The sequence below is a fragment of the Crocodylus siamensis genome, chromosome 1 (assembly GCF_052110815.1).
Source record: "Crocodylus siamensis isolate JL-2025a chromosome 1, ASM5211081v1, whole genome shotgun sequence".
NCBI lineage: Eukaryota > Metazoa > Chordata > Crocodylia > Crocodylidae > Crocodylus > Crocodylus siamensis.
The window spans coordinates 134,906,546-134,934,265 of NC_143395.1; the positions used below are offsets into that span (position 1 = coordinate 134,906,546).

At 43.9% G+C, this 27,720-nt stretch overlaps 1 protein-coding gene across 13 annotated transcripts in view; it reads right to left on the reverse strand.

The window, feature by feature from the left end:
* Positions 1-27,720, reverse strand: part of WDR27 (WD repeat domain 27) — a 364,577-nt gene that overhangs the window by 193,740 nt on the left and 143,117 nt on the right. For 11 of the 13 annotated variants that reach the window (XR_016441860.1, XR_016441857.1, XR_016441858.1 and 8 more), the window contains one exon: positions 6,413-6,511. Coding sequence is in view for 7 of the 13 variants with exons in the window: in XM_090043359.1 (XP_089899485.1) it covers positions 6,413-6,511 (99 nt within the window). In the remaining 6 variants the exon portion in view is untranslated. Of the gene's footprint in view, positions 1-1,664; positions 3,083-6,412; positions 6,512-27,720 lie in introns of those variants that run through there. The other 2 variants (XR_016441859.1, XM_090043338.1) reach the window with 2 other exon arrangements.

The following is a 27,720-nucleotide window of genomic DNA, read 5'->3' on the forward strand; positions in this document are numbered from 1 at the left end:
GACTAGATAACTTTCTGAATTCCCTTCCAACCCTACATTTCTTTGATTCTCTTGTTCCTGGAGTGTGCTTTTGGGTAGGATGACCTTCAACTTCATTGTATGTACTAAGATGTCATTTAAAGGATCCAAGCAGTATTAAAATTCCATTGTACCAGTCACTGGAATAATTCCAGCCCAGAAGAGCATTTACAAACAAACTTTTAATTACTAGTATTGCACAAGCAATAATCATAGCAGGTCTTCAAAGGAATCTATTTAAAAGCACATAGAAAAGAGCAAAGTGATCAGGAACAGCCAGAATGGATTCACCAAGAGCAGGTAATGTCTAAGCAACCTGACTTCCTTTTATAATAAGCTGACAGGCTGTGTGAAGGAGGGAGAGAAGTGGATGTGACAAATTTAGACTTTAGCAAAACTTTTCGTATGTGTATCCATGATATTCTTATTAACAAGATAAGGACATGTAAACTAGGTGAAAGCACTATAAGATGGATATGGGACTGGTTGGATCACTGTGCTCAACAAGTATTCAGCAATGAATCAATGTGTAGATGGGAGGAGGTATCACAGGGGGTTTAGTATTGTTCAACAGCCTGATTAACGTTTTCAGTGATAGGATTGAGAACACACTTAACATTAGTGGATGGCACCAAGCTGGACAGAGTGGCAGATACGAGGGAGAGCAGGTCTAGGATCCAGAATGACCTGGAAAGACTGGAGAAATGGTCTGCAGTCAACCAGATGATATTCAGCAAGAACAAGGGCAAAGTCTTGCACTTAGAACAGAATAACTGCATGCACAAATAGAGACTGCAGAATGGTTGGCTAAGTTGCTGTAGTGTAGAGAAAAACCTGGGATTTATAGTAGACCATAACCTGAATGAGCCAACAATGTGCTTTTGATGCAAAAACACCAACAGCATACAGGGTTGTATTCACAGGAGTGTCACTTGCAAACCAAAGGAAGTCATTCTTCTACTCTATTCAGCACTGGTGATGCCTCACCTGGAGTATTATATCAAGTTTTGGGCCCCACGCTTCAAGAAGGATGTGAGAGATAGGAAAGAATCCGGTGGATAGCAACAAAAATTATTAGGAGCCTGGAAAGCAAGACTTATAAGGAAAAACTGGAAGAGCTAGGATTATTTCATCTGGAGGAGAGAAGACTGAGTGCAAATTTGATAATCTTCAAATACCTGAAGGATGATTGTAGAGAAGATGGAGATACAATTCTCTGTGGTCAAAGGGGACAGGATTAGGAGCAGCAGCAGGGGGAATAGGGTTGGAGATTAGGAGGATCTTTTTGACTGTGAGGGTGGTCAAGCACAGGGACAGGCTACCAAGAGAAACTGTGAAATCCCCATCCTTGGAAATTTTCTAGAGCAGGTTGCATAAACACTTAGCTGGGATGATTTAGTCAGGGATAATTCTGCCTTGAGCAAGAGGTTGGACTAGATGAACTTATGAGCAGGGATCTCCAGAATTCATGCTGGAAATGTGCAGCACGGTGGCTTCTTTAATTTGGGAGTTTCCCCCCCATGCCTCCCTGCCACTGATTAGTGGAGGGGCCCCATTGCTCACCACTTGTGCCTGATGGCCAAGAAGCAAAAAACATGATTTTAAACATGCCATGGTTTTCACCTCCTGGCCCTCAGGCATGGGCGGCAAGTGACAGGGCCCTTGCAATAATCAGTGGCAGCAGGTATATGAGGGAAACTCCAAGATTAAAGAAGCTGCAGTGCACTTCTGGCACAAATTCTACTCTTAAGGTCACTTCCATTTTCCTATGATTCTGTAGACAAAAACTGGCAGAGTGGCAGAAGTTACATGCTACCTGTGCCCACCTCCTTGCGACGGTTCACTCTCATGCCGCCTTTGCCCGAGCTGCTGACCTTGCTTGCCAGGGACCTTCATGCAGACCCCAGAGGGTTTCTCAGCTACCCCCAGGGTGACCCCCAGGCTCTCCTGCCATGACTTTGAATGATCCTTCAGTGGAGGGGATCCCCTGTGAGGATGCCTCCAGAGCTGTCACTCGTCACGGTGGACATTCACAGGGCTCCAACCTCCCCTACACCCCAGCCACGTGCCATCCTTTGAGGTAGGCCTCCAAATCTTTCACGGCAATCCCCTGCTGATATCCTCCCCATTCCTCACATCTCCTCCTGTAGACGAGCGCCCTGGGCCTTCTATGCCTGATGCTGTTGGCCCTTGCTGCATTCTCCCGTGGTTCCTTCTTCCCCTTGGGCAACGTCCTGGTTACCCTAGCTTGGTGCTAAGAGCACTGCCACTCTACTCTCGCCAGGGAACTAAAATAGAAAACCCTGAAGGAAGAACACAAACAATACCTTCACCATAGCCCCTTTCCCTGTAGTGACCCGACAAATTAATGAATCAACCATGTGACTACTAAGGGGCACGATAATAGGGAGAACCAAAGGAAGGGGAATGCCCACGGGGGGGGCGGAAAATCCTGTGCTGTGCTAGCCCCTAACACCCCTAGGCTAACATGCCCTCTGGGTCAGGGTCTGTGCTTTCACCTCAGCCGGGGTCTCTCTCTCCCTTCCTCTAGGACCCACCTCCACCCCGGAGCTCCACAACCGGCTCTTGCTGGAGCCGCTGCTGGCTCCTCCGGTGGTTCAACTGATCCTCCGTTGGTTTCCTCTAGCACATGGATCCCTCGCAGCTCCTGCTGCCCTTGCTGGTCTCCCTGACAACAGTTCCGATCCCTGCCGCTCTTCCCCGGCTCAGGAATCCTCCACACCTCCGGCTGCCACCGCTGGTCTCCCTGCCAGGTCTTCTGATCCCTGCTGGTCTTCCCCGGCTCAGGGACTCTTCACAGGTCCAGCTGTCGCCGCCACTGCTGTCACCACTGCAGACCGCAGTGGCCAGACACCTTCCACCTCGTGGTCTCCTGCTGCTCCTCCTGGCCTCGGTGTTCCGTTGCCAGCACTTTCGTGGCTGCTTTTCATCTTCGACAGGTGGCGTCTCATCACGATGTCACCCGGCCCCAGCTGGATATGGGCGCAGCTGACAAACCACATGGGCAGTTTCCTGCTGCATGTTTCCTCGCTCCTCTCAGCCCCTGCAACAGGTATATTGTTTTCTTTTCTTTTTACTTAGTTCTGGGGTTTGCCTCTGAATGAGGCTTCCACCTTTTCTGGTCCTGTTCCCCTGGGACACTACCAATAGTATTTATATTAATTATTATTCAAATTCAGTATTATTTAAATCGTTAAGTGTTGAATCCTGAGAATACCCTAAACTTGTCATACCATCTTTTCTTGGAATCTGAGCTTTCTATAAGCAAGCTTTAGGTTCCTCATGACCAAAGGATATATATCCATGTTTTTTAATGCACAGATAAACTGTAACAGGATAAAGATTACTGTTGTAGGTTTTTTACTAATAAAAATAATTCTGGATAGAGATAGGTGAGGAGCTATAGATTATGACAGAGGACGTTTGGGTGTGTAGTGTGTTAACCATGATTAGAACCCATTTTAAGGATTTCTGCAGCACATAGCATTATTTCTGGGCAGTCCTCTCACCCTCTCCTAATACTTCAGTTAACTAATAGAATTAAATGTTTCAAGAACCCCAGGGTGTTTCTTTTGCCTCTGCTTGTTTTAGAACCATCCAAAACCAACTTATATCTTTCCCCCCAATCCCCCCCCACTATGTTAAGTAATTCTGTTCTTATAAAATAAAGGGGTAGGGCAAGGAATATAAAATGTAAACTTGTAAAATAAAGATTCCAGGAAGACACAACACTTAACACGATAATCCATCTTAGTTAAATCTTAGTTGACTAAGTGCATCAGTAAGTTAACTGCAGTATATTTATGAAAAAAAGTAAAAGGGAATGATACAGCATTTCTTTAAAATGACATTTTCATTAGTATTACCATTTACATTTTTTCAGTATCATTTACCTATGCAGAAACCATTATAAAACATTAAATAAAAACTTTATAAAAAGTTTTTTAAAGGAGTTCTACTATCACTGTTCATGTGAGTATGTTCTCTAAAGTTCATAAAGAGCCACCAGTTTAGTTAAACTTCTTTTTCAAAAACTATCGTCTCCCTCCTAAAACATGCAGGAGCAACAGTACTTGGGAAGCAGAAAATTTTTTAATGGCTTACCTTCACTTACATCACAATCAACAGACACAGGTAGAAGACAGTGCCCATAGACAGGTGTTCATTTCTACTGGTAAGAATTAGAGAAAAATAGTCGAGGAGCTTGGGCCCAGGTCCCTGTTCCCCTAGCTTTCTGTTGCCACCTACATTGCCCAGCTGGGTGGCATAGGCAGCAATTTCAAAGCCAGAGGGACTGGGACCTGGATTCAGAGAGGCTCTCCTCCCATTTCCACCCATGCTTCCCAGCTGGCAGTCCCCAGTCTGGGGAAGGAGGTGGAGAGCAGCAGGCAGGTGCTCTACTCCTCTCCTAGCCAAGGATGGCGGTGGAGTGGCATATAAACATTCATTCTTGTGAGAGTCTCTCTCTCTCTCTCGCAAGGGAGATCTTCCAAATGTTTACCTGGAAGATCTTTCTCCTAGAGGGGGCATGTTCCCTCTGAATGGAAAAAACTAAATGAACACTTATACAGCTCCACATTTCTACTGAAAGACTGGAGATTCTCCTGATAGAAACATAATGACAGTGAGAAACAGAATCAGTGTGTAGCGGAGCACTAGGGTGCTCGCTACTAATGAGGGCGATGCACACTTAGCTATCAATTGCCAGGGCAGCCGAGGTGCCGGTTGCTAGGGCAACCAGGCAGGTCATGTGGCCAGGAGGGGGCAGGGCCGGGCCTTTATAAACAGCCCAGGCCGGAGCCTGGCTAGCAGTTCCCCTCTGGCAGCCGCAGGAGCAGGAGCTCTGCCGGAGAGCTGAGCAGCAGAGTCAATGGTGGCAGTCTGACCAGCTGCAATGATGCGAGGGGAGAGAGAGAACCCGGACAGAGGTATGAGAGAGAGCCAGCATTGAGCGGAGCTGGGTTTATAAGCTCGGGGTTTATGATTGAGTTGTAAGCCGGTAGGCTTCTGGTGTTTGAGTTATAGCCGTTTGGCTCCCAATTCAGTTATCATTATACCGGAGGACCGGGTGAGGCTGTAGGGGTGTGAGGAGGCCTCATGGGAGCTCCCCAATAACCTGGGGGTCCCAGGTGCCCCGTAGTGGCACAGCGAGTGGTGCCAGTGGGGCACAGCTGTTGGCGCTGGAGAGGCGCGGTGTGCAGAGTTTCAGACCCCAGCCCGTGAGGGCAGTATTTTGCCCGGTGGGGCAAGCGACCCAGGAAAGGGTCAAGGGGCCAGGCACGGCTGCGGCCACCTGAACCGCAAGCACGGGAAAAGCGCGAGCAAGACCCCAGAGTGGGCAACGAGCGCGAGAGGCATGGCATAGGCCCCAGAGGGGGCAACGACCATGGGAAGCTCAGGGGTAGAGCCCCAGAGAGGGCGGCAAGTGCGAGGAGTGCGGTGTAGGCCCCAGAGTGGGCGAGGCCCCAGAGAGCGCGGCAGAGACCCCGAGAGGGGGGCGAGAGGCGCGGCAGAGACCCCGAGAGGGGCAGGAAAGCCCAGAGGTGGGCGAGAGGCCCCCTGAGGGGGCGAGGTGCGTAGAAAGAGTAAGACAGTTTCCAGTGGGGTGTAGCCTGGGCGAGACAAACCCAGAGGCGCAAGACAAAGGGGCGCTGGTTGTGAGGCTAACCCAGAGGCGCCAGGCAGGGTGCAGGGAGACAACAGGACCAGATATCGTCCACGAAGAACTGCGAGGCTTGGGGCATGCTAAAGAGGAGGTTGGAAGCATGCATTGCCCCAGTGCACCCGTAAGGCAGGGGTGCACTGGGGCACCTCAATCAGAATGGGGCATAGTGCGGAGTAGTGTCCAAGGCGAGACAAGGCAGCCTCCCTTACTGAACTTAGAACATCAAAGATGTGGCAGGCGAGTTGAGGGTGCTGAATCACTTAACTGGACACGGCAGGGGGTGCTAGCAGGATCATAGCCGCCCCTGCACCCACTCCGTGACACAGTGCTGTAAGGTAAGCAAACTATAGATCATCAATAGCAGTGGTCTCACTCTTTTCTCTTCTGTTATTTTTTCAGACCCCTACACCATAGTGGTATGTCTGCATTCAGTCAGGGTAGTTTAAAACTATATAATCTGCCAGTGGAAGGTACACTACATGCAACATATACAGGTTCTGTTTAGCCAAACCACTTCAGGTCAACCCAATGGTGAGGTCTGACTGCTTATAACAGACTACTACTACTACATGGTGTGCCAATTACACCCAGGCACTAGAGAGTTAGGGAAGGAAAGGGAAAGAGATTATGCTTGTTTGGTACCAAAGGCATGTACCAAGAAGAACACGTATACTTACATTACAAACAATAAATTAGGAGAAAATGTACCTGTGCAGATGCAGGATTAAAAGCCACGTTGATGACCGATTCTGTGTGTCCTGTCAATTTATGGGAAAACGTACTTGAATGCATTTCATATATGTAAGCCTAAAAGACAAAGAGAGTTCAAACTTTCATTTTAGAGGCATTTATAGTACATTGTAAATGACAAACCAGGTAGAAATAAGAATTCTGGGTAATGTGATATTTAAAACTTTTTATTAGCCAGGCAGACAAATGTCAAGACCCATAAAATATCAAGAATGATTTAGCAAGTATAACAACCCTTGAAGTGCCCTAATGGGGAAAGAACAATTAAGAAAGACTAGCTCTTCCTTTTTCCCAGAAAAAAAATAGTTCCATGGATATGTTGCAATTACACAAGCAAATATTTCAAAATATGAATTTTCTTAAAATGTGTTCTACAACAATATACTTCAGAACATAAATACAATTCTAGGGCAATGAAATTTCAACAGCCTACTGCTTTGTCTAAAAAGAAGCTGTTATTTGTTTGCCACCCACATTCAGATAACACTGACTCAGTCTACTCGTGGTTTTTTTAGCTGCCTAAATGGAAATATTGTCAATAATGTAGATATTCCTAAATATTATTGACAATACAGATGAATTTATAAGGACATGTTCAGAAACTGCCATGGGTCTGTTTCATGAGAGGGAGGAAAGCGTAGGACAAGAGAATACGTTAGCCATGTATGACAAAGCAGATTTTGTAGAAACACTATTATTATTGTTATTAAATCAAACTTCTATTTGATGAACTGGTGCCAAAGCAGAAATGTACTAAGGGCCCAAACATAACTGAAGTCAATAGTAGAGCTGCCATCAAGCTCAGCAGGATTTAGATTGGGCTGTACATTTCCTAATGTTAATTCCACTAATCCTAACAAATAAATTGTCATGTAAAAAACCACTTTCTGAGTGCAAAACAGTAACATGAGCTTTACAGTGTTCTGGTTTGAAGTCTATGTCTATGAACCATGAACCCAGAGAAGCATTTCACAGTTAATTACCATTAACTGTGCCTACCTAGAAACAGAACTTTGGGTCCAAATGCACAAAGAAACTTATAAACTTTCAGGTGTCCAGCTACAAAGTGGAATTCATAAGGGTGAGTCTGGTGCCTAAGTTCCATATATAGTAAATGGGGAAAGAGGCCATCTAAAAATAAGAGTTACAACAGACAGCACACTGAGTGGAGGAATGCTTAAACCAGAGAGTACAAAACACCTAGAGAGGAGAGGGGTTTTGGGCTCCTACCTTTTTATGCACTTTTGTGACTAACTGTAACATAGAGATAGGCACCTACAGAAGACTAGGATTCTCAGACTAAAACACCATCCTCAACTTGGCCCCTCAAATTATCCTGTTAGATATAGATGACTGCCTCACCTTTAATACACGGCTAGGGTGGTGCTAATGCACTAGGGCTGTGCAAAGCTTTGGTCCCTGATTCGATTCAGCAGAAATTCAGCCCGATTCAGTGGTTGAATCTCCAAATCAAATCAGGAGACCCTTTAATTTCTCCAAATTGGAATCAGAACCCTTCAATTCGATTCAGAGAGATTCAATGAATCAAAAATAGACACAGCTTTAAATTTTTTTTCTACATACCTCAAAGTACCAGGTGGCTCGTGAATGCCAAGATGCTGGGGCAGATGTAGCATGCTCAGCAGCAGACCCGGAAGTGGACCAGAAGTACTTCTGCTCCACTTCCAGGTCCACAGGGAGCACAGCAGGGGGCCCCCACATGCCTTCCCTGCTCCGGCTTGGTGACTGGTGCCTCCTGGGTCTGGGAGGGTACCCAGGGTACCCCTGCAGCCAATCACTGAGCCAGGTCGGCATGTCTCTCCCCCCATGCTCCTGTGGGACGCTCTGTCCACTCCACCATCACAGCATTCACAAGCTGTGCCTGGTACCTTGAGGTACGTAGAAAAAAATATTTAAAACTGTGTCTATGGTCGAATCACTAATTCACCGAATTAGCATCGAATCTTCAGGTTTGGATTCAGCCAAAATTGAACTGGGGACAGTGATCCAAATCAACAAATCAAATCACTGTCCTCAATTCAGGCTGAATCCAAATTGAATACAGCCCGTTTCGCACACCCCTAAAATGCACCACCTTTCACATAATAGTCCAGAGATAAGAGAACTTGCCCAAGAATTGGGAATAATGATTCCAGACTCTGCTCCCAGTGCTGTTTGTACATTTTATCCAATGACCTTTAATGTAAAATATATAAGATACACCTGTAGCAGGGACCAGAACTCAGGGCTCCCCTCATTTTTGCTGAATACCTTTACTATTTGGCTACAATCATGCTCCTCCTTGTTTGCTCTCTTTTTCTGGCCTCCTGGGGTCTGTTAGAACACCTGGGAAGTGGGAGAAGTTGGCTTGAACTTCCTCAGGCTAAGAAAGGCCTATATCTAAGGTATCCCCCTTCTTGGTCAAGTACTTTGTCTACTAGACTATTAAAGAAAAAATGGATATCATCTTTTCCTCCAGATGTACTTTTTGAATAAACATGGCCAAGATTGTTGTGTTTCATGCTGAACTGAAAAGTTTCTCTCCCCACTTGGTATGCTCAGAGAATGCTTACCAGTTCAGGCTCCTCAAATGACTCAAACCAAGGAACACCTAATTTGGGATTCCCAAATGGATCTATACAATAAAGAGGTACCAGAGACACAGAGCTCAAGCAGCACTTCTCCATATGTGCAGTAGCAGAATTTCAAATATCTATGTACTTTCAGATGTTTAAGCAATCAGGCAAGTATTTTGTGGAACTCTTAGACTCAAGTGAAATTTAGATGCTAAGTTGCACTTCAGAAGACTAAGTGTTTTTTTTAGGATTTGGAACTTAGCTATAATGTGAAGCTATCAAGTTTATTTTATTTCTAAATATTATAGAAATATAAAATAAGAGTTGCAGGTTGACCTCCATGTACATGGCAAATGCTGCCATCAGATTAAAATACATTTGTAATTGAAGGGTTATGAATTTCTTTCACATACGGCACGCATTTGTTGTTAACAAAAAAAAAAAAAAAAAATCAGATATGCCCAGTTATAGCCCTTCTCTGCTGGCAGAGCTGTCAACCAGGAGCATTAAAAAGAACAATCATATACATCAACATAGAAGTGATTATCAACCAGGGTGACAAGGCACCCTGGAGTGTCTTCAGAACCTTTCAAGAGTCCCACAAGGTGCTATACTATGTTAGCACTGTTAGGTGTGCAAATATGAAGATTCACAAGATAAACCTAGAGATATCAAATAGGAATCCGTATTATTAAAAACATTCTGACTTGTGATCTTTCTGAGTTCTTTGCAACAGCTGAACAGCTATATTATTTTTTTCCATGGTCAAAACACAAGTGAAAACTAAGAAACATTATTTTCCTTAGGGTGCCTTGAGTCTAAAAAGGTTGAGAATCACTGGTATAGAACTTGGTCTCCTGTTCATGCAGAACTAATAGGATAATAAAATATTTATTTAGCATGGTCTTTCCCAGAATAAATCACAAATCACTTTACAATAATAACCTGACTTTACAAAAGGGAAGAAGAAAGGTTAAAGATCAGAGATGGGACTGGATCAAGATATTCCCAGTGCGTCTGAGACAACCCTGGTCACAGGCATAGTATATCCTACTCCTATTTTGGAATATGGAAATACTGCAGCTGAAGGCCAAGAGTTTTGGATCCACTCCTGTGAACTGCAGCATAGTGAAAATCCTATGCAGGTCTTACGAGAATAGGAATAAATCTAAAGAACACAGAACCTTATGAAGGTTTTCTGTTTTTAAGTCTCCTATTGAGGGGTTTTTCCATGGGGAAATTCTGATCAACTGCTATGCAAAAGGATTTGGACATCATACTGCTGCATCAGGCTGAATCTAATATAGGTTCATGGCAACACTCCATCAAAACACATACACATCAACTGCAAAATGACCACTATGCTTTAATGCTTAAACATCCTCAAAACAGTTCTGTTTTAACAAAACATAACACAGACTGGCTGACAGTAAATTAATCTTCCTAAGGTATCAGTTGGTTTCAATAGTAATACGATTTACTTTCTTAGGGTAACATATGCAGTAATTTGTATGACTCCACTTGTACATCTATAAAAAATATCCCCTATCTTTCATGTCTGGAGATTACTGCTGGAGTTTGTACTTGAGACAATTATTGTGCTATACATTTTTTCTGGCAGGTTTTTAGTCCTTGCTTAAAATTTCAGAGCAGATTTCAAAGCAAGCTGCGATTATTCCAAAAGGGAAGCCAATACGGTATGCAGTTTTCTACAAACTGTGACCATGTTTCTAGTAGTAAGTATTTTGGTATATTTATCAGGAACATGATGGTATGTGAATCAATAGTACGCTTTAAGGAAAACATCACCAAGGAACAGTCAATATTCAGTAACAGATTCTAATTGTTCAGTGAAATGTCAGTCGATTATATTTAAGTTATCTAGTCAGTCTGTAACCTAAGAATATAAAAGTCAACTTGGTATATGATTGAACAGGCACCTTTCACTGAAAGTTATTTTTAACTTTAGTTATTTAAAAAAATATTTTAGCTTAAACTACATTTAGGTATTAGAAAGACATGGAGTAAATCCAATGCAAATACATTCCTACTTGGGTTCACCATCATTCTAGTTTTACTAGATTTTTCAAAGTTATTCAAACTGTTTTAATACTCTACACTTATTATTAAGCAATTTTAGCATACTTTTAAAAAAAAATCAATAGTAAATGAAGAGTAATTGATACCATAATGGCAAAAACTGTGAAGTGTTAAAAATATGAATTAAACTATAGAAAGGATTTTCTGCAAACCAAAGTAATAAAACAAAAAGTGGAGCAGTCAAGGAAGTATTCAAAAATACCCAAGATGCATGTGTGGATACAATTTGCTATAGACTAGCCAAAGTCAATTCCCTTCCTTTATGTTACGACCAATTTCTTGCAATAAAAATACTGATTCAGTATATATTGATATTTCCTTTCCATTTTTATCCAAGGGTCAGCCAAAAGTAAAAATCATTTACCTGCACCATTAGTTTCAAAACAAATTTCCTGCACCCATAACCACACACTTACTTGTGTTTCCTTTCACATGAAGTTTGGAGAACATTTTGGGTATTGAGCTGTCAGTAAACTGATTTGTGCAAGGGTATGTGTGCAACTTATACACATATCAACTCTCTTCCTAAGGCTACATATGTTGCAAGAGAAAGGAGGACAAGGGTAAAGGAGCTTCCTTGAAAATACTTTGCATACAAATGGAGAAAACTCTTTAATACAACTGCATTTGCAGGGCTAATGAACACCCTGAATAGGTTGAACTTGCATTTGCAAAGAGCTTCAATACACTTACCTGTGTTTTCTTACAGCCTGCTTTCAAAGGAACTCTGTCCCCATCTCTTCCCACTGCTACCCCTGGTCCTTACCTCTGCCCCAGTGTTCACTCTCCTGCATTTGAATCATGCTAATTCCTTTTTTCCTCCCTGCTGACTGGATGTCAGTAATAAAAGTACTGAAAGCACAACAGAAGCTTTCCTTTTGGTCACTTCTTGTGTCTGGTGCCACACAGCAAAAACAGGAACTGCAGATAAAGTCATGTTCAGCCCCTGCAGCCCAAAGCTGAAGCATACTCTTTGCAAACAGACAAAGGAAAAAAAAATAGCTGCCAGCATTTTAACAAACCTGATTGACCAAATGCAAAAGGAGATTTTTCAGAGGCTCATAAGTCGATGGATTTTAATAGGATAGTCATAAATATCTTTTTCAACCTAGGGCAACACTCCATCAAATTTCAACTCTACTCCAGAGAATTAAAGAGCTAGGGCTACACAAAGGGAACTCTAAGAATTGTGTAGTGTCAGCAAACAATTATTTTTTCTCTAACTACATTCTCAGAAACAGCTAAATCATTTTTGCTGAAGCTTTACAAAATAATTAGCCTGAGGCAGACATCTAGCATGGACAATTTCAGCCCAAACTGTTCAAATTTGACAAAAGTTGTCTGAGCTGAAACCAGGATTCTAGTGGAAGGTATTAGATAACTTTAACTACCAGCAGCACTGCCAGCTGCACAAATAATAAAACAAATGCCATTAATACCTATAAACATAGCTACACTTTCTGTAGTCTGCAGATATCCTCTGTGCCTGTCCACACTTTGGTGATGTGGGGGATTATGCACTTAATAAGTGCATAATCTTATCAAACTTATCCAGAAGGTATGTTTTACCAGTTTCCTCCTTGTTTAGAGATGATTAGTGTAGAGTGTGTTATCTGCAGCTGTAAACAGATGTTTCGTTTGAGGCAGTTCTGATTGTCCCAGGTTCTGAACCACACCAAAACAGGAGCGACACAGCCATTTATACACAGAAACTGTCTAAGCTACATGGTTGTTCCTCTGCCAGTGGATGGCGAAGGAGAGCACACTCTCACAGCCTTATTGTCCTGCAATAAGAGTCAGAAAAAACTTATACACTACAATGTCCCAGAGAGAAAAAATGTTAGCATATATTATCCCACATACTTCCCAGATAGTTGAAGAGGGGCAATGGATATGTATGCTGTAGGTCACTCAGGACAAAAAGCTCTCTCCTTAGTTTACAAGCTTTCTCTGTTTAGAGCCTGCTAATAAAATGCCTGCCACAACTGGATGTTAATTCCTACCTCAGCTCTTTTAGTATAGTCACAATAGAAATAATCATCTCCCATTCTATCATTAATATGGGAAACAAGCGAGTAATCTAACTGAAATTAAACTGCAGTTTTAAAAGTGCCAGCAACACTGCACACACTTATAGCTACAGTATTTCAAATTTCCAAAGCAACGCAAAATCAGCAAGCAGAACCAATAAACTAAAGTTTGATTTCATTCTGTAAAGATCTCTTCTGCAAAGCTTCTGGTTCACTTTCTTTCCCGATTTTGGTTTGTACATGTAGCTGAATTTAAGGCCAAAATTGGTATTTTGATATTTATATTATTTCACCAGCTATTGTTATAGCAACGGTCATGAAGGATAACAAAAAGTGCTTCTACAAGTATGTCAGCAACACTAGGAAGATGAAGTGTGTGTCCCTTACTGAACGGAGAAGGCAACCTAGTGACAGATGATGTGGGGTAAAAAAGCTCATTCTCATTAAAAAGCTAGGCGACTGTGGCATTGATGCCTACACAGTCAGATGGGTCACAAATTGGCTAGGGGGCCACACCCAGAGAGTGGTGGTGGATGGGTCATATTTGACCTGGAGGGATGTGGGTAGTGGAGATCCCCAGGGCTTGGGCCCGTACTGTTCAATTTCTTTATTAGCGACTTGGATGAGGGGGTGAAAAGCACGCTGGTCAAATTCGCTGCCAACACCAAGATTTGGGGCGAGGTTGGCATGCTAGAAGGGAGGGACAGGATACAACTGGACATGGACAGGTTACAGGGGTGGGCAAATGTACTGACAAATGCAGGGTACTGCACTTGGACAGAAAGAACCAGCAGCATACCTATAGGCTGGGGAACTGCCTTCTCAAAAGCACAGTGTCAGAAAAAGATCTTGGAGTCATTATCAATTCTAAAATAAACATGGGCCGCCAATGTGAGGTCACGGTCAGTAAGGTTAACCGCAACTTGTCATGTATCCACGGATGCATCATGAGCAGATCCAAGGAGGTGATCCTTCCCCTCTTTGCGACACTGGTCAGGCCACAGTTGGAGTACTGCATCCAGTTCTGGGTGCTGCACTTTAGGAGGGATGTGGCCAGCATTGAGAGGGTCCAGAGGAGGGCCACTTGCATGATCAGGAGGCAGCAAGACAGACCCTACAGAGGAGAGACTACAGGACCTGAATCTGTTCAGCCTTCACAAGAGAAGACTGAGAGAGGACCTGGTGGCTGTCTATAAACTTACCAGGGGGGACCAGAGGGGAATGGGAGAGACCCTGTTCCCCCGAGCACCCCCCCGGAGTAACAAGGAATAACAGCCACAAGTTAATTGAGAGTAGGTTCAAGCTAGACATCAGGAGGCACTACTTCACAGTCAGGGTGGCCAGGATTTGGAACCAGCTTGCAAGGGAAGTGGTGCTGGCTCCTATCTTAGGGGTCTTTAAAAGGGAGCTTTATAATTACCTAGCTGGGGTCATATGAACTTAAACTTACCAGGGGTCATATAAGCCCAGTATTCATTCCTGCCCAAGGCAGGGGGTTGGACTTGATGATCTGCTCAGGTCCCTTCCAACCCTACATCTATAAACCTATGAAAAAGGTGAAGCACTCACTGTCTTTTTTTACCTGTCTTCACAGGCAAAGTCAGCTCCCAGACTTCTGTACCTGGTGTCAGAGCAAAATTCTGATTAAATGCTGCCAACACAGAAGATGGAGACTGACATGTATATTGGACTCTGTGAGTGGAAAGTTCCAAGGCTCACCCAGTCCTTGCCCCCTGGGTGACCTGCGGAGCTGTCAATCATTGTTGACCTACTTTCCCCACAGACGCATGCTCAGACTGTGTCAGCTTCTGACTGAGAGCATGCTCAGTCAGAACCTGACATGAGGTAATCTGGCTAGAAATTTCTCTGTGGAGAGCGTTCTGATTGGCTACCAAATTCAAATAAAAGTTCAGTGAGCCCCTCCCTCGGGGGGAGATTGCACTAGCTGGAGACAGAGGCTGCCTTGGCAGGGACTGTCTCACAGTTAGGCTTAAGGGCCTATCGATCTCCTCCCTCACTTGGCATTCCATTGCTGTTGTTTGGCGCTCCATTGCTGTTCCCTTCTGGCTTTCGAATTACCTTGGCACTGTTCATCGACTACGATTCCAGATCACCCGTTGGACTTTGGCTGCAACCTCGGCTCACCTTAACCTGGTTTTTGACCTCGGCTTCCAATACCACCGCTTCTCTTTGTCGTCCTTACGGGACTGGTGTCACGTGACACATCCTGTGCACTGTGTTACAGTTGTGTTATTTGTTCGCTCGTTTTTCCCAATTAATGAGCTGTTGACCAGCCCTGGGACTAACAGAGGGCAGCTGCACCTATCCATGGACTGGTTCCAGGGGTAGAAAGCAAGGGCTCTCTGTGAACCTCGTGGGCCAACAGAACCCTCCGCTGTTTATTGTTTACATCTGTTACTGTAACTGAAGATCCTACCTACGCCATCAAAGCATAAGTGTAATAAACCATTTAATTTGGAACCATAAGCGTGTGTGCCACTCAGACTCGACCGCCGCTAATCCCAACCTGTCCGTTTCCAATTTGCCACCACTCGACCAAACCAACCATGACCGAGGCCATGAGCTTGGCTCGCCAGCCGCGGCTCCGGATCCTCGCACACCTGGAAGCACAGTTTGTGAAGAGGTGAGCAGCCAACAGTGGTGAATGAAGAGGTTAGGGGATATTTAGAAAAGCTGGATGTGTACAAGTCCATGGGGCCAGATGCAACACACCCAACAGTGCTGAAGGAGCTGGCTGATGTGATTACAGAGATGTTGGCTATTATCTTTGAAAACTCGTGGTGTCTGAAAGAGGTCCCGAATGATTGGAAAAGGGCAAATCTAGAGCCCATCTTTAAGAAAGGGAAAAAGTAGGACTCAAGCAAATATAGACCAGCCTGCCTCACCTCAGCCCATTTCTAAGCACTTGGAGAAGTTGATTAGGAATAGTCAGCATGGATTGACCAAGCCCAAGTCATCCCTGACCAACCTTATTGCCTTCTGTGATGAGATGCCTGGCTCTACGGATGTGGAGAGAACAGCAGACATGGTATACCTTGACTTTAGCAAGGCTCTTGATACGGTCTCCCACAGCATTCTTCCAAGCATGCTAAGAAAGTACAGCTTGGATGAATGTACTTTAAAGTGGAGAGAGAGCTGGCTGTATCATCGGCCTCAAAGGGTAATAATCAATGGATTGATGTCCAGTTTGCAGCAGTATCAAGTAGAGTGCACCAGGGGTCAGTCCTGGGGCTGGTTTTGTTCAATATCTTCATCAACAACCTGGAAGATGGGATACAGTGCAACCTTCTGCAAGTCTGCAGATGACACCATGCTGCAAGGAGTAGTAGATACACTTGGGGGTAGGGCTAGGATTCAGAGAGACTTCAACAAATTGGAGGATTAGACCAAAAGAAATCTCATGAGATTTAATAAGGACAAGTACAAAGTCCTGCACTTAGGACGGAACAATCCCATGCACTGGTACAGGCTAGAGACCAACTGGATAAGTAGCAGCTCTGCAAAAAAGGACCTGGGAATTACAGTGGACAATAAGCTGAATTTGAGCCAGTGTGCCCTTGTTTCCAAAAAGGCTAACAGCATACGGGGCGGCACTGGCAGGAGCAATGCCAGCAGACCAACGGAAGCAATTATTCCCCTGTATTCAGCACTGATTAGACCATATCTGGAGTACTGCGTCCAGTTATCCACCCCCCACTACAGAAAGATTTTAGAATCCAATGGAGGGCAACAAAAATTGTTAGTGGGCTGGAGCATATGACTTATGAGAGGCTGAGGAAACTGGGTTTATTTAGCCCAGAGAACAGAAGACCAGAGGAGGGAAGTATTTAATAGCATTTAATAATATTTAATTTTCTGTGAAGAAAATTCAGGCACATTAATTGCATGTGTAGATGAGCCCATTGAAAGCTTCCCAGTAGGATTGTGTTCCATGTGTTGTATTCCAAACTTCGGGATCTCCCCAGCTGATTCAAACAATCATCTGGCTGTCAGCATCTGTTCTAGACTGGGTGTCTTTCAGTCAACCACATGATACACCTTTGTTTTAAAGGCACCATACAAACTAGCTACACAAAATGATCTATATAAACTGTGGAATATCTCTGAAGCTTGTTTGCCATTTTGTGGCACTATAATTTGGCTGAACGTGTGGCATATTGTCATATATGAAATGATTAATACAAGAATTACACCATAAGTGTAATGTTCGCCAAGGCCTAAAAATCACTGCGTTAACAGATGAATAAAATATCAACAACTTGCTATTTAATTTGAATTATGATAGAGTTGGTAGTGGAGGCCTGGTCTTGGACAGGACCTGTGTTTAGGGTAGTGGTTATGCTTAGCAAAGACCATTTCTAGGTGAAAAAGTGAAAAAAACAAAAATAAATAAAAAACCCCAAAAAGAAGCAAAACAAGAAGACAGAACAGGGGGCTGTGTCTGTAATATTACATCACTAAATAGCTGAAATGATGATCTAAATGATTACTTCATGCATCAAAACTCCAAATTACAAAAAACAGCTTTAAGTCTTGAACCAAAGAGATTGTGATTAAGGACAGCTGTTTGTAATAGTCAAATGCCATCCAAACTATAGCAAAAGTTTAATTATGAGAAACAAGGTAACTTGGAGTTTAATGAAAATTAAGTGAATAAATAAGCTTCCTTGAAATATCAGATTTTTATTAGCAAATTTTGGGGGGGATTTCTTTCCCCCTTCCATAAAAAAGATGGCTCATGCACACAACAAACACACTTTACACTAACTTTAAATGTTTGTTATGGATTTATGAGAATTTGAGAGGACCACTTTTAGCAGGTAAAGTTCTCTGGAATGGCGGGAGTCATTTCAGTCAACCAAACATCAAAGAACAGGAGCATAGTCAATCTATTTATAGTTAGAAAGTAAAGTTGCAAAAAAACAGATTTAAAATCCTTTTCATGGTAAGTGTAATGGAAGGGTATTAAGCTACAGAAAATCTTAAACAAACAAGCAGGCAAAATGTTGAAACATAGCTAACCAACTATTTATAGCAACTACTGGAGGAATATGATTTTGCTCCGAGAATAAAACATGAGAGATTCTGGAATTTTTCCTTCATATAAAGATGCACTGAAAATACACAGAAACAATGTGGCAGGAAAGATGAAGAATGGCAAAGCGTTTGGGCCTGGTCGAATTCCCATTCAAGTCAACGGCAGTTTATCTTCCTCACACTGAATGGGAGTCAGATCAGGCCATATGTGATCACAGAGGAGGAAAGCAGAAATAAGGGACACTTACCTATACATCCTCCAATTAATGCAGACAGTTTCATAGTTTCTAGGGTCGGAAGGGACCTGAGCAAATCATCTAGTCCAACCCCCTGCCATGGCAGGAAAGAATACTGGGATCAAATGACCCCAGCAAGATGTTCATCTAACCTCCTCTTAAACACCCCCAGGGTAGGAGCCTGCACCACTTCTCTTGGAAGTTGGTTCCAGACCCTAGCTGCCCTGACTGTGAAATAGCGCCTCCTGATATCTAACCTAAACCTACCCTCTGCCAGCATGTGACCGTTATTCCTGGTCACTCCTGGCGGTGCTCAGGGGAACAGTGACTCCCCTAATGTCTGCCGATCCCCCCTGACTAGTTTATAACAGGCCACAAGATCCCCCCTCAACCTTCTCCTGTGGAGGCTGAACAGGTTCAGGTCCCGTAGCCTCTCCTCATAGGGCCTGCCCTGTTTTCCCCTGATCATACGAGTGGCTCTCCTCTGGACCCTCTCCATGCTGTCCACATCCCTCTTGAAGTGTGGCGCCCAGAACTGGACACAATACTCCAGCTGCGGCCTGACCAGTGCTGCATAGAGGGGGAGGATCACCTCTTTGGACCTGCTCGAGATGCATCTGTGGATGCATGCCAAGGTGCGGTTGGCCTTCCTAACTGCCTCTCCACACTGCCGACCCATGTTCATCTTGGAGTCAGTGATGACCCCAAGATCCCTTTCCGCCTCCGTGCTGACAAGAGGGGAGTTCCCTAACCTGTAGGTATGGTGCCGGTTGTTCCTCCCGAGGTGCATCACCTTGCACTTGTCTGTGTTGAAACCCATCCTATTCACATCCGCTCACCCTTGTAACCTGTCCAGGTCTGACTGTAGCCTGTTGCATCCTTCCAGTGTGCGCACGTCCCCCCACCTCTTAGTGTCATCAGCAAATTTGAACAGGGTGCTTTTTACTCCCTCATCCAAATCACTGATGAAGATGCTGAACAGTGCGGGCCCGAGGACCAAGCTCTGTGGAACCCCACTGCCCACGTCCTTCAAGGTTGAGAAGGACCCATCCACTACCACCCTCTGGGTGCGGCCCTCCAGCCAGTTGGTGACCCATTTGACTGTGTGGGTGTCTATACCACAGCCCCCCAGTTTCTTAATGAGAACGGGGTGAGAGACAGTGTCAAAAGCCTTCCGGAAGTCCAGGAAGATTATATCCACTGCTACCCCTTCATCTAATGATCTGGTAATCTGATCGTAAAAGGCCACCAGGTTGGTCTGACAGGACCTGCCACTGATGAACCCATGTTGGTTGCCCCTAAGCATGCAGTCCCCTGCTGGCCCCTCCTGGATGTGTGCCAGCATAATTTTCTCAAACAGCTTGCCTAGGATCGAGGTAAGACTAACCAGCCTATAGTTTCCCGGGTCCTCCTTCCTGCCTTTTTTGAAGATGGGGACCACGTTGGCCCTCTTCCAGTCCTCCGGTACCTCACCAGAGCACCACGAGTGCTCGTAAAGTTGTGCCAAGGGACTTGCAATGACCTCGGCCAGTTCCTTTAGAACTCTAGGGTGGAGATCATCCGGGCCAGCTGACTTGAATACGTCCAACCCCTCCAGAAGCTCCCCAACTAAATCCTCGCTAACCCGTGGCCCAGGTGTGCCTCCCCCAGGGCCCGAGGGGGGCCCAGCAGGGAGGTAGCTGTTCTGGTCCCTACTTAGGAAGACGGAGGCAAAGAAATCGTTAGACATGTTAGCTTTGCCGTCTGGTGTGACGACCAAGTTTCCCATGGCGTTCTGCAAGGGCCCCACATTACCCGGGACCTTCTTTTTACCCCCTACGTATTTAAAAAAGGACTTATTGTCCTTTGAGGCATATTTTTCATTTAAAATATCAATAGATGTGCCTGACCTTTACAGGCAAACAGAAAGTACACAGTAAGGGATCCTGGTTTTCTCCGATAAGAAATCACACATTGTCTAACGAAAAATTACAAATTCTCTGACAAAAATCCCAAAATCCATTCTTGAAATTAAAAGTCCCCCTGCACCACCCCCCACCCTGCTGGTGCCCCTCACACACACCCCCAATGCCTCCCCCAGCCCTGCTGGTGCCTCTCACTGTCCCTAGAGCCCCCACAAAACTACTGGTGCCCCTCACAACAGCCCCTCCCCACCTTACTCATACCTCTTGCCACCCCTGCCCAGAGCCCCCAACTTCCAGGCCTGCTGGAGGGGGCCCCCAGCTTCCAGGGTTATGGAGCCAGGGCCCCAAGTCTGCAGCTTCCTGCCCCCAATAGCAGGCAGCTGCAGCAGAAGCAGCATGGAGCTAGCTTCCCCCACTGCTGCCGCCTGCTCAGGTGGGGCCAGGGCCGGTTCCTGGCTCCTCCTCCAGCCCTGCCAATGCCCCCCCAGCCCTGCCAGAGGGATCCCTGAATGGCATTCAAGTTGCCATTTAAATAGAGTTCAACACACATTACAAGTAGAAAAATTTTCTAGTAAAACAGAAATGTTTTGTTTACCAATTTCCAATGTAATAAAAGATAAAAATAAGACCTAAATAAATGTTAAGCTATATAATGGCTTAAATAAATGTGCATAGAAGCACTGTGGCCTCTTGATTAGTAAAAATGTGTTTCAAGGTTAATGTAAAGCTATATTTATCATCATGTTTTAACATTTATTAACCAATGAGAGAACCAAATAAGAATAGGTTTTTATTTAAGAAACTAAAAAAAGGATAAATGTAGAACTAAATAAAAAATTACTGAAATCAAGTTTTCCTTAATGCTGATTTAAAAACAGTGATATAAATTAATCCAAACTGTTACATACACAGGGTGCATTTACACAAAACACTTTTGCCATAGCAGCAAGCTACTGCATCCTAGCTCATTGCTACAGTGATGTAGCATCGCCAGGCACAAACCATGACGGCAATGCTACTGCACAGTAGCAGCTAAAAATAACCATTAGGGAACGGAACTTACTTAAGCAAGTACTAAATGACTGCACAATAACAACTGTGCAGTCTGCCACATGTGTAGACATGCCCATGAGTAGCAAATAATAGGCTTTTTGTGGCAATCTATATCAAAATAGACACTACCTGCAGGGTGAAAAGAGAGTTTAAGCACATAGAGTCAACAGTGTGGAGCTAAAATTATATTTGCTGCCATCACCATTTTTGGAAAATTTAACAGGAGGGAATAAGCTAAATGGAAAAAATGAGTGAGAGCCAACAGTGAAGGAAAGGCACCGAGAGGTGTAGGTCAAAAGAGAATAGCAATGAATGTTGAATGAAGATATTGTGAGGAAAGAGGAGAGAAAAGATGGTGCATAAGGATATCACACACTCCCTCCACCCCTCTCCAACCCCTAACAGAGACAGAAAGTATTGCCTCTATGTAGTGCTTCCTTGAACTATACAGATATCCAAGCTAGCTTTGCACAACTTTCTTCTGGAAGTAGAAGAGAACAGTTGCTTTAGTAATGTTCTGCACTCAGCTAATTAGCCTTGCTGCTCTGGCCCCCAAAGCAGTATAGCATAACTAACTTGGTACTTCTGCACAGCAGTTTCTTGTGTTGTGTAGGTTTCAGTACACAAGCTACCTTGTTCAGCAATATCTCAGGGCATCTCTATTTGGTACTGTATTGTGTTGTACAGACATAACTTAGTGACTTGCCAAGACTCAGGAAATTTTTGATAGAGCAGGAGATCACCTAGATTCTCACTGCCCAGGTTACTGCTCTAACCAGTTGGATCCATCATTCTTGTCAGAAGGACATTTCAGGAAACTGGTGAAGTACAAGCTCTCATCACTCTACTGCAGCTAAAAGTAGGTTTCCCAGGTTGAATAAAGCATTAAAAGTGTTCCTTATGGAAAACGTGAAATCCAATACAATTAGTTAATATAACTGAAAATGAATTTTAAATTATTCTAAGTTGTAGAGTTCTTGCAGTATGTATTTTTAGAACCAAAATACAATTACCATATGGTTTAGTTAAGAAGACTATGAATTTAGCAGTCAGGGAGCATTGCATTATTTGACAGAGTCACTATAAACAAGTAGAAGTACATAAAAAACCTGTACTTTGCGGTGAAAGAACATATCAAAATATAAATTTTTTAGTTCTACTAAAAGGCAACGGTATAGCAAACATGATACTGCATGAGAACAGTAAGAAACATGTTACCAGCTTCCAATCATGAGAACTACAGTTGGGCATATGCATTTGTACCCTCCAGGCCTCAAACATCCGGGCGACCAGTAGAGGGCGTCCTGCGATCTCTTGTAGGGCCGTGGGCTGATGTCTATCCCCGAGTGGCTGCCCCCCCAACCTATCATGCCATGACTGAGTGTTACACCACTGGGGGGGGCCAGCCACCCAGAATTCGGTTGCAGCGCAGTGACCGCCTGGAGGTAGTCTGTGGGGCTCCACCTCCCCTACACCCCAACCTCACGCCAACCTCTGGCAGGTTATCAGGTTTTCTTGGCCATACCCCGAATGATGTTTGTCTTCCCCAGGGACCCACTGGCTCACGTGTCCCTCACCACACTCTAGGACCTGCCTCCCAAGGCGAGCAACTCAAACTGAAGTAGGGCTACAGAAAAACGAGCCCTCCTGGCTTGGACAGTCCCCACCTGGGACTCCAAACTTCGCCCTACGCTCCCCCAAAGATGGAGGCTCAAAAAAAAATATGGTGCAGTGTCCTATGTATATCACCTCGCCCCGTCTCTCAACCCCTCCAAAAAAGGGGAAACTAAAGAAAAGTAAAACCAATGAAAACCTAGCATGAGAGGACCTGACCAGTCCTTTTGCCCTACTCTTATGCTAGGGCAACTGTCGAGCCTTCATGCCCCCTGACCCTGCTGCAGTCTGGCCCATCGGGGTCAATGTAGACCATGGCCCTTCACTCCCGGGTCGTAACAGCTCTCCCTCCGCCCTATATGACATGAGCTGTTGTCACCCTTCTCCCCTGTAGGGAGCATCCCTTTCCTGTTATCCTGGGGTGTCTCCCTCTGTATTTGGCCACTCCTCAGGCTGTGAGCTGGCACCCAGCCTCTGACTGGGCTATACCTCAGTCTCCCTCGCTGCCCTGCTCCATCTCCAGCTGGCAGGGAAACTTCCCTTGCCTTCTGTGTCCCTCCGGTGCTCCCACCTCTGTCAGCGAGAAAAGCCTCCTCCGGCTCTGCAGTCCCTCTGTTGACCCTGCCTCTGTCGGTGCCGGGAGTCTCTTTCAGCTCTTCTGTTTCTTCAGGACTCCATCCCTCATTGTGGCAGAGAGTTCCTGCCAGCTCTCTCCCCTTCCAAGCACTCTGGGCAGCACCCAGTTGCAGAGACCTCTCTGTCCCTGCTCCGCCCTTCTCACCGTCTTCTCCGGCAGTTTGTTTTATCCTCCCTGGCCAGTGATTGCTGGTGACGTCACTGGCCGGCTTCAGCTGGACAAAAGAGCGGCTTATGATCAGCGTGGATTTCCTGTCTCCCTCCAGCTGTGTTGCAGGACCTATTGCTGCCAGTAAGTGATCTCTTTAAGTTATTTTTATACCTTTTTTCTTTCTGTCATGTGTTCCCCACCCCAGGGGGTCCCCGTTTACTGACTGGGGTTCTTTCTCCACTTTTCTCCCAGGACAGCATTATAAATATCTTCTAGCACCTCATTAAAATGTGTAGGTAAATAGCACTATTGCTCTATAAAAATAGCAACTCCAGAAATCACAGACTTTTATGTATAGTTTCTTGAAAACTGACATATTTTATGTCATACCAAAGGCAGGATTTTAGGTAATGTCTGGTTATGACTCTCAAAGCCAGACTACCACTAAGTGGCCATAAGAAGTGCATTATATGGATGAAGGCATGATGCCTGAAGATACCAGAAACAGAGGTAATGCCGTCCCTTCCACCCCACCCATCACCATAATCCTTCAACCAAAAGCCCAATCAGGAAGGAGTGGGGATCACAAAGGGAACTGGAATTTCACCCTTTGTGTGGGCATGAATATCCATGCTACCAAACTACATTTCCACAAAATGGAACCTTCATCTTCATTGTAGTTTCAGTCTTACATAGTTAATACTATGGTTTAGCAACTCCCAACAGTCTGTTTGTTAATGGTCTGAAGGCAAAAATACAATCATATCCATTAATTTCATTAAAAATATTAATCATATGCACCAATTACCATAAAAGTAAAGCTTATTTTAAATGTAATGTGGGAATCGATGTGACAAATGTTAAGACTCACAATGCTCTACTTATAAGCAGTGAAAGGAATTCTGGCCAAACTCAAGATCAGTTTGCTGTAGGTACCAGGTGAGGGCACATATTTGTTGTTATAAGGACTGATGTGGGAGCTAATTCCACCCTAATTCCCAACTGATGTCTCATGCCTGGAAGTATACATTGTGAAAGGAATCCTCACACCCTTGCTAGGACCTGCTGTATGTACAAATTCAGAGGAACCCTCTTTAATCAAGTATGTCAAAAAGAAACAGGGCTGTTGTTTAAACAAAACAGAGATGTGATAAAACATACTTCATAAGTAGGAGAATAGGAGTATGGCATTTGGGGCTCTCTGTTTACAACATATTTCAGTGATCTGTTCCTGTACCCTGCTGAAATATGGTTTTAATTTTATTTTAATCAATGTAGCCAACACATACGCTTCTTCCCTGTCAAGCTCTTCATATATTGTGGGTTACAAAGAAATTTAAGATTAATGCTGCTGAATTATATTCCAGTAGTGTCTCTTGGCTCCAAATGTAAACAACAAATATATGGCCTGAAACAAGATTCAAATATTGTGCTTGATTAATAGACCCAGAGATTACTTAAATGTATTATGCAAGCTTCCTCTTTCCAACAAGAGACCAATAGTGATGCATCTTTGTTTTTCTAGCACTGGATTTTGGAAACAAATCTTGAAACATTTAAGCACAGAATACAGATTAAGCTGTAATTCAGGAAGGCTGCCTGGATGCTGTTTGGTTGACAATATAACCAGAACACCAATTGTTGTTTCATTTTTCTTTAAAGAGAAACTTAATAGTGTATCCAGTTTGAAAATGTTAAAGAAAGTCTTTCTGAAAGAAACAAAAAAAATAAAATGCTGTCTTAAGAGACAGAACTGTTGAAAGTCTTTCATTGGAATTGGTCAACAAAAAAAGATGAATGATATCTAAAGCCATAAAATGCAGTACTAATATCTAAAATTGCAGGACTCAGTTGAGTCCAAGTATAACAAAGTAGTATAGTTTTATTGACAACAGACAAAGAACTTGAGTGTTTTCATACATTCATCCCAAATTATTTCAGTTTAAGGACAAATGATCTCAGCAAGTTTATACTGGTATGTGACATATTAAAAATTAGACTGTTTATATGCCACCAGCCTATGAATCATGGTGATTAACAATGCAAGATCCAGCAAGCAAGAGTTGGAAGGTTAAGGAATAAAACACACATTAAACCTAGATACAAATCCTACAGGGTGCAGGGGGAGATGGTCCTTTAACAACTGATACAATAATTCAGGGCTTTCCAATATCAAAACGCACTTGAGAAAACATGCCTATGCCACTTCCTAGGATTTGAAGTTGCAAGTCCACTTAAATAATGAAGAATGGTACCATACTGACAAAATATAAGACATGATTTTTCCTTTATCAGCACAAGGGAAAAAGCCCTTTATCTTACATTAGTACACAAGGAACACACATTATCTGAACTGCTACTAAAAGCAACATGTGTTCAGTAATGAAAACCATCTATGAAGCTAATTAAATGCATCCAACACTAAGCATGACTATTAAACACATGACCCACAATTTTTTTTTTTTTTAAAGAAAATTTTTTCGTGTTTCAAGCCAAATCAGTTCCAAATCTGTGAATCATTCAAGAACCAAATGTGACCCTACTACCTGCAAACATCCTTGACCCCCACCTGGGGTTTCAGATGCTTCCAAATCATTTGGTGGGCATTCTACATGCCCAGGAGGCTTGGGGTTCAAATACCCGCAAGTTTAGCTTGCTCTCAGCCTTATGGCCACAGAAACAAGTTAAGGAGAACTCTCCCATTTCCATAAAGTGGGCATAAAACCAAGGCCCTCCCACTGAAAATGAAAGTGGGAAGTTAACTATACATTACCTCCACCCAGGAAGTGATTATTCCCAACAACTAGGAAAACTACCTTAGTGGTTACGGTATTTCCCCTATTGATAGGAACCTACTACAAAAGATAAGTTAGTACAGCCCATTAACAAGCATGCCAAAAAACCCATCCAAAAAAAATTTAGGGCAATGCCTATTAAGTGCAGTCCCCCACAACACCAACATTTTTCAAGTCACAGTGAGCTACTACACTGCATTCACTTTGACTTGTTTACTCTAATAACAGAGCTGCACCTTTCTTTCCCATTGCCAATGATTCCTGTTTCTTCACTAGCCTTAAAGTGTCTGGCAAACACCACCATATTGGGCACCAAGCAATTCACCCAGAATGCCTCTGCTACCCCTCTCTCAGCTTGTTGCATTTGATTAGTATGGCCCTCCCCACCACGAGGAAGAGCTGGACCGGATTGCACTGCACCTCATCTGCATATACATTTTTGGAGAATCCCAGGACTCATGACAAGAAAACTTGGTTCCAGTCATGAGTCAGGGGAGGGGAGAAACTTAGCACATGGGGCCTTTTGGGGAAGGGGGTGGTAACCTGGAGTACACACACATACTAATGATCAGTGCTGAGCTGTGGGTCCACCATGGTTTGAAATGCTGTTGACTCTGCTGGGGCCCAGCCCAATTAACTATATGGTAAATAAGGGGCCTCTGAGCTTTAGACTAACAGGACTGAGAAAAAATGGACAGAGATAGGGGAGAGATGACAGGAAAAGGGTACATGGACATGCAAGACCATGAGTACATGGTGTAGATGTTGTGATGGGAGTGTGTATGATGTAATTGCAATGATGTGCTTTGGACTGTCAAATGAGCCATAGTAGCCATGGGGCAAGTTGGCAGAAGTACTGTAATATTTATATATATACACACACACACACACACACACACACATATATGTATGCTTGTATTTTTGCCAAAAAAGTTTATACTGTATATAAGTACGTGCCAAAGACCTACTTAAACTTGCGTTTATGGAGTACCTGTGCTAAAACTTGCAGCAGTTTCAAAAAAGATAAAATGCATCAATTCTGTGTGAACTAAGTCTATGGGTACTATATGCAAAATGCTACAGCTTTGTTGATTTCAAGGTCATTGTTTTCAA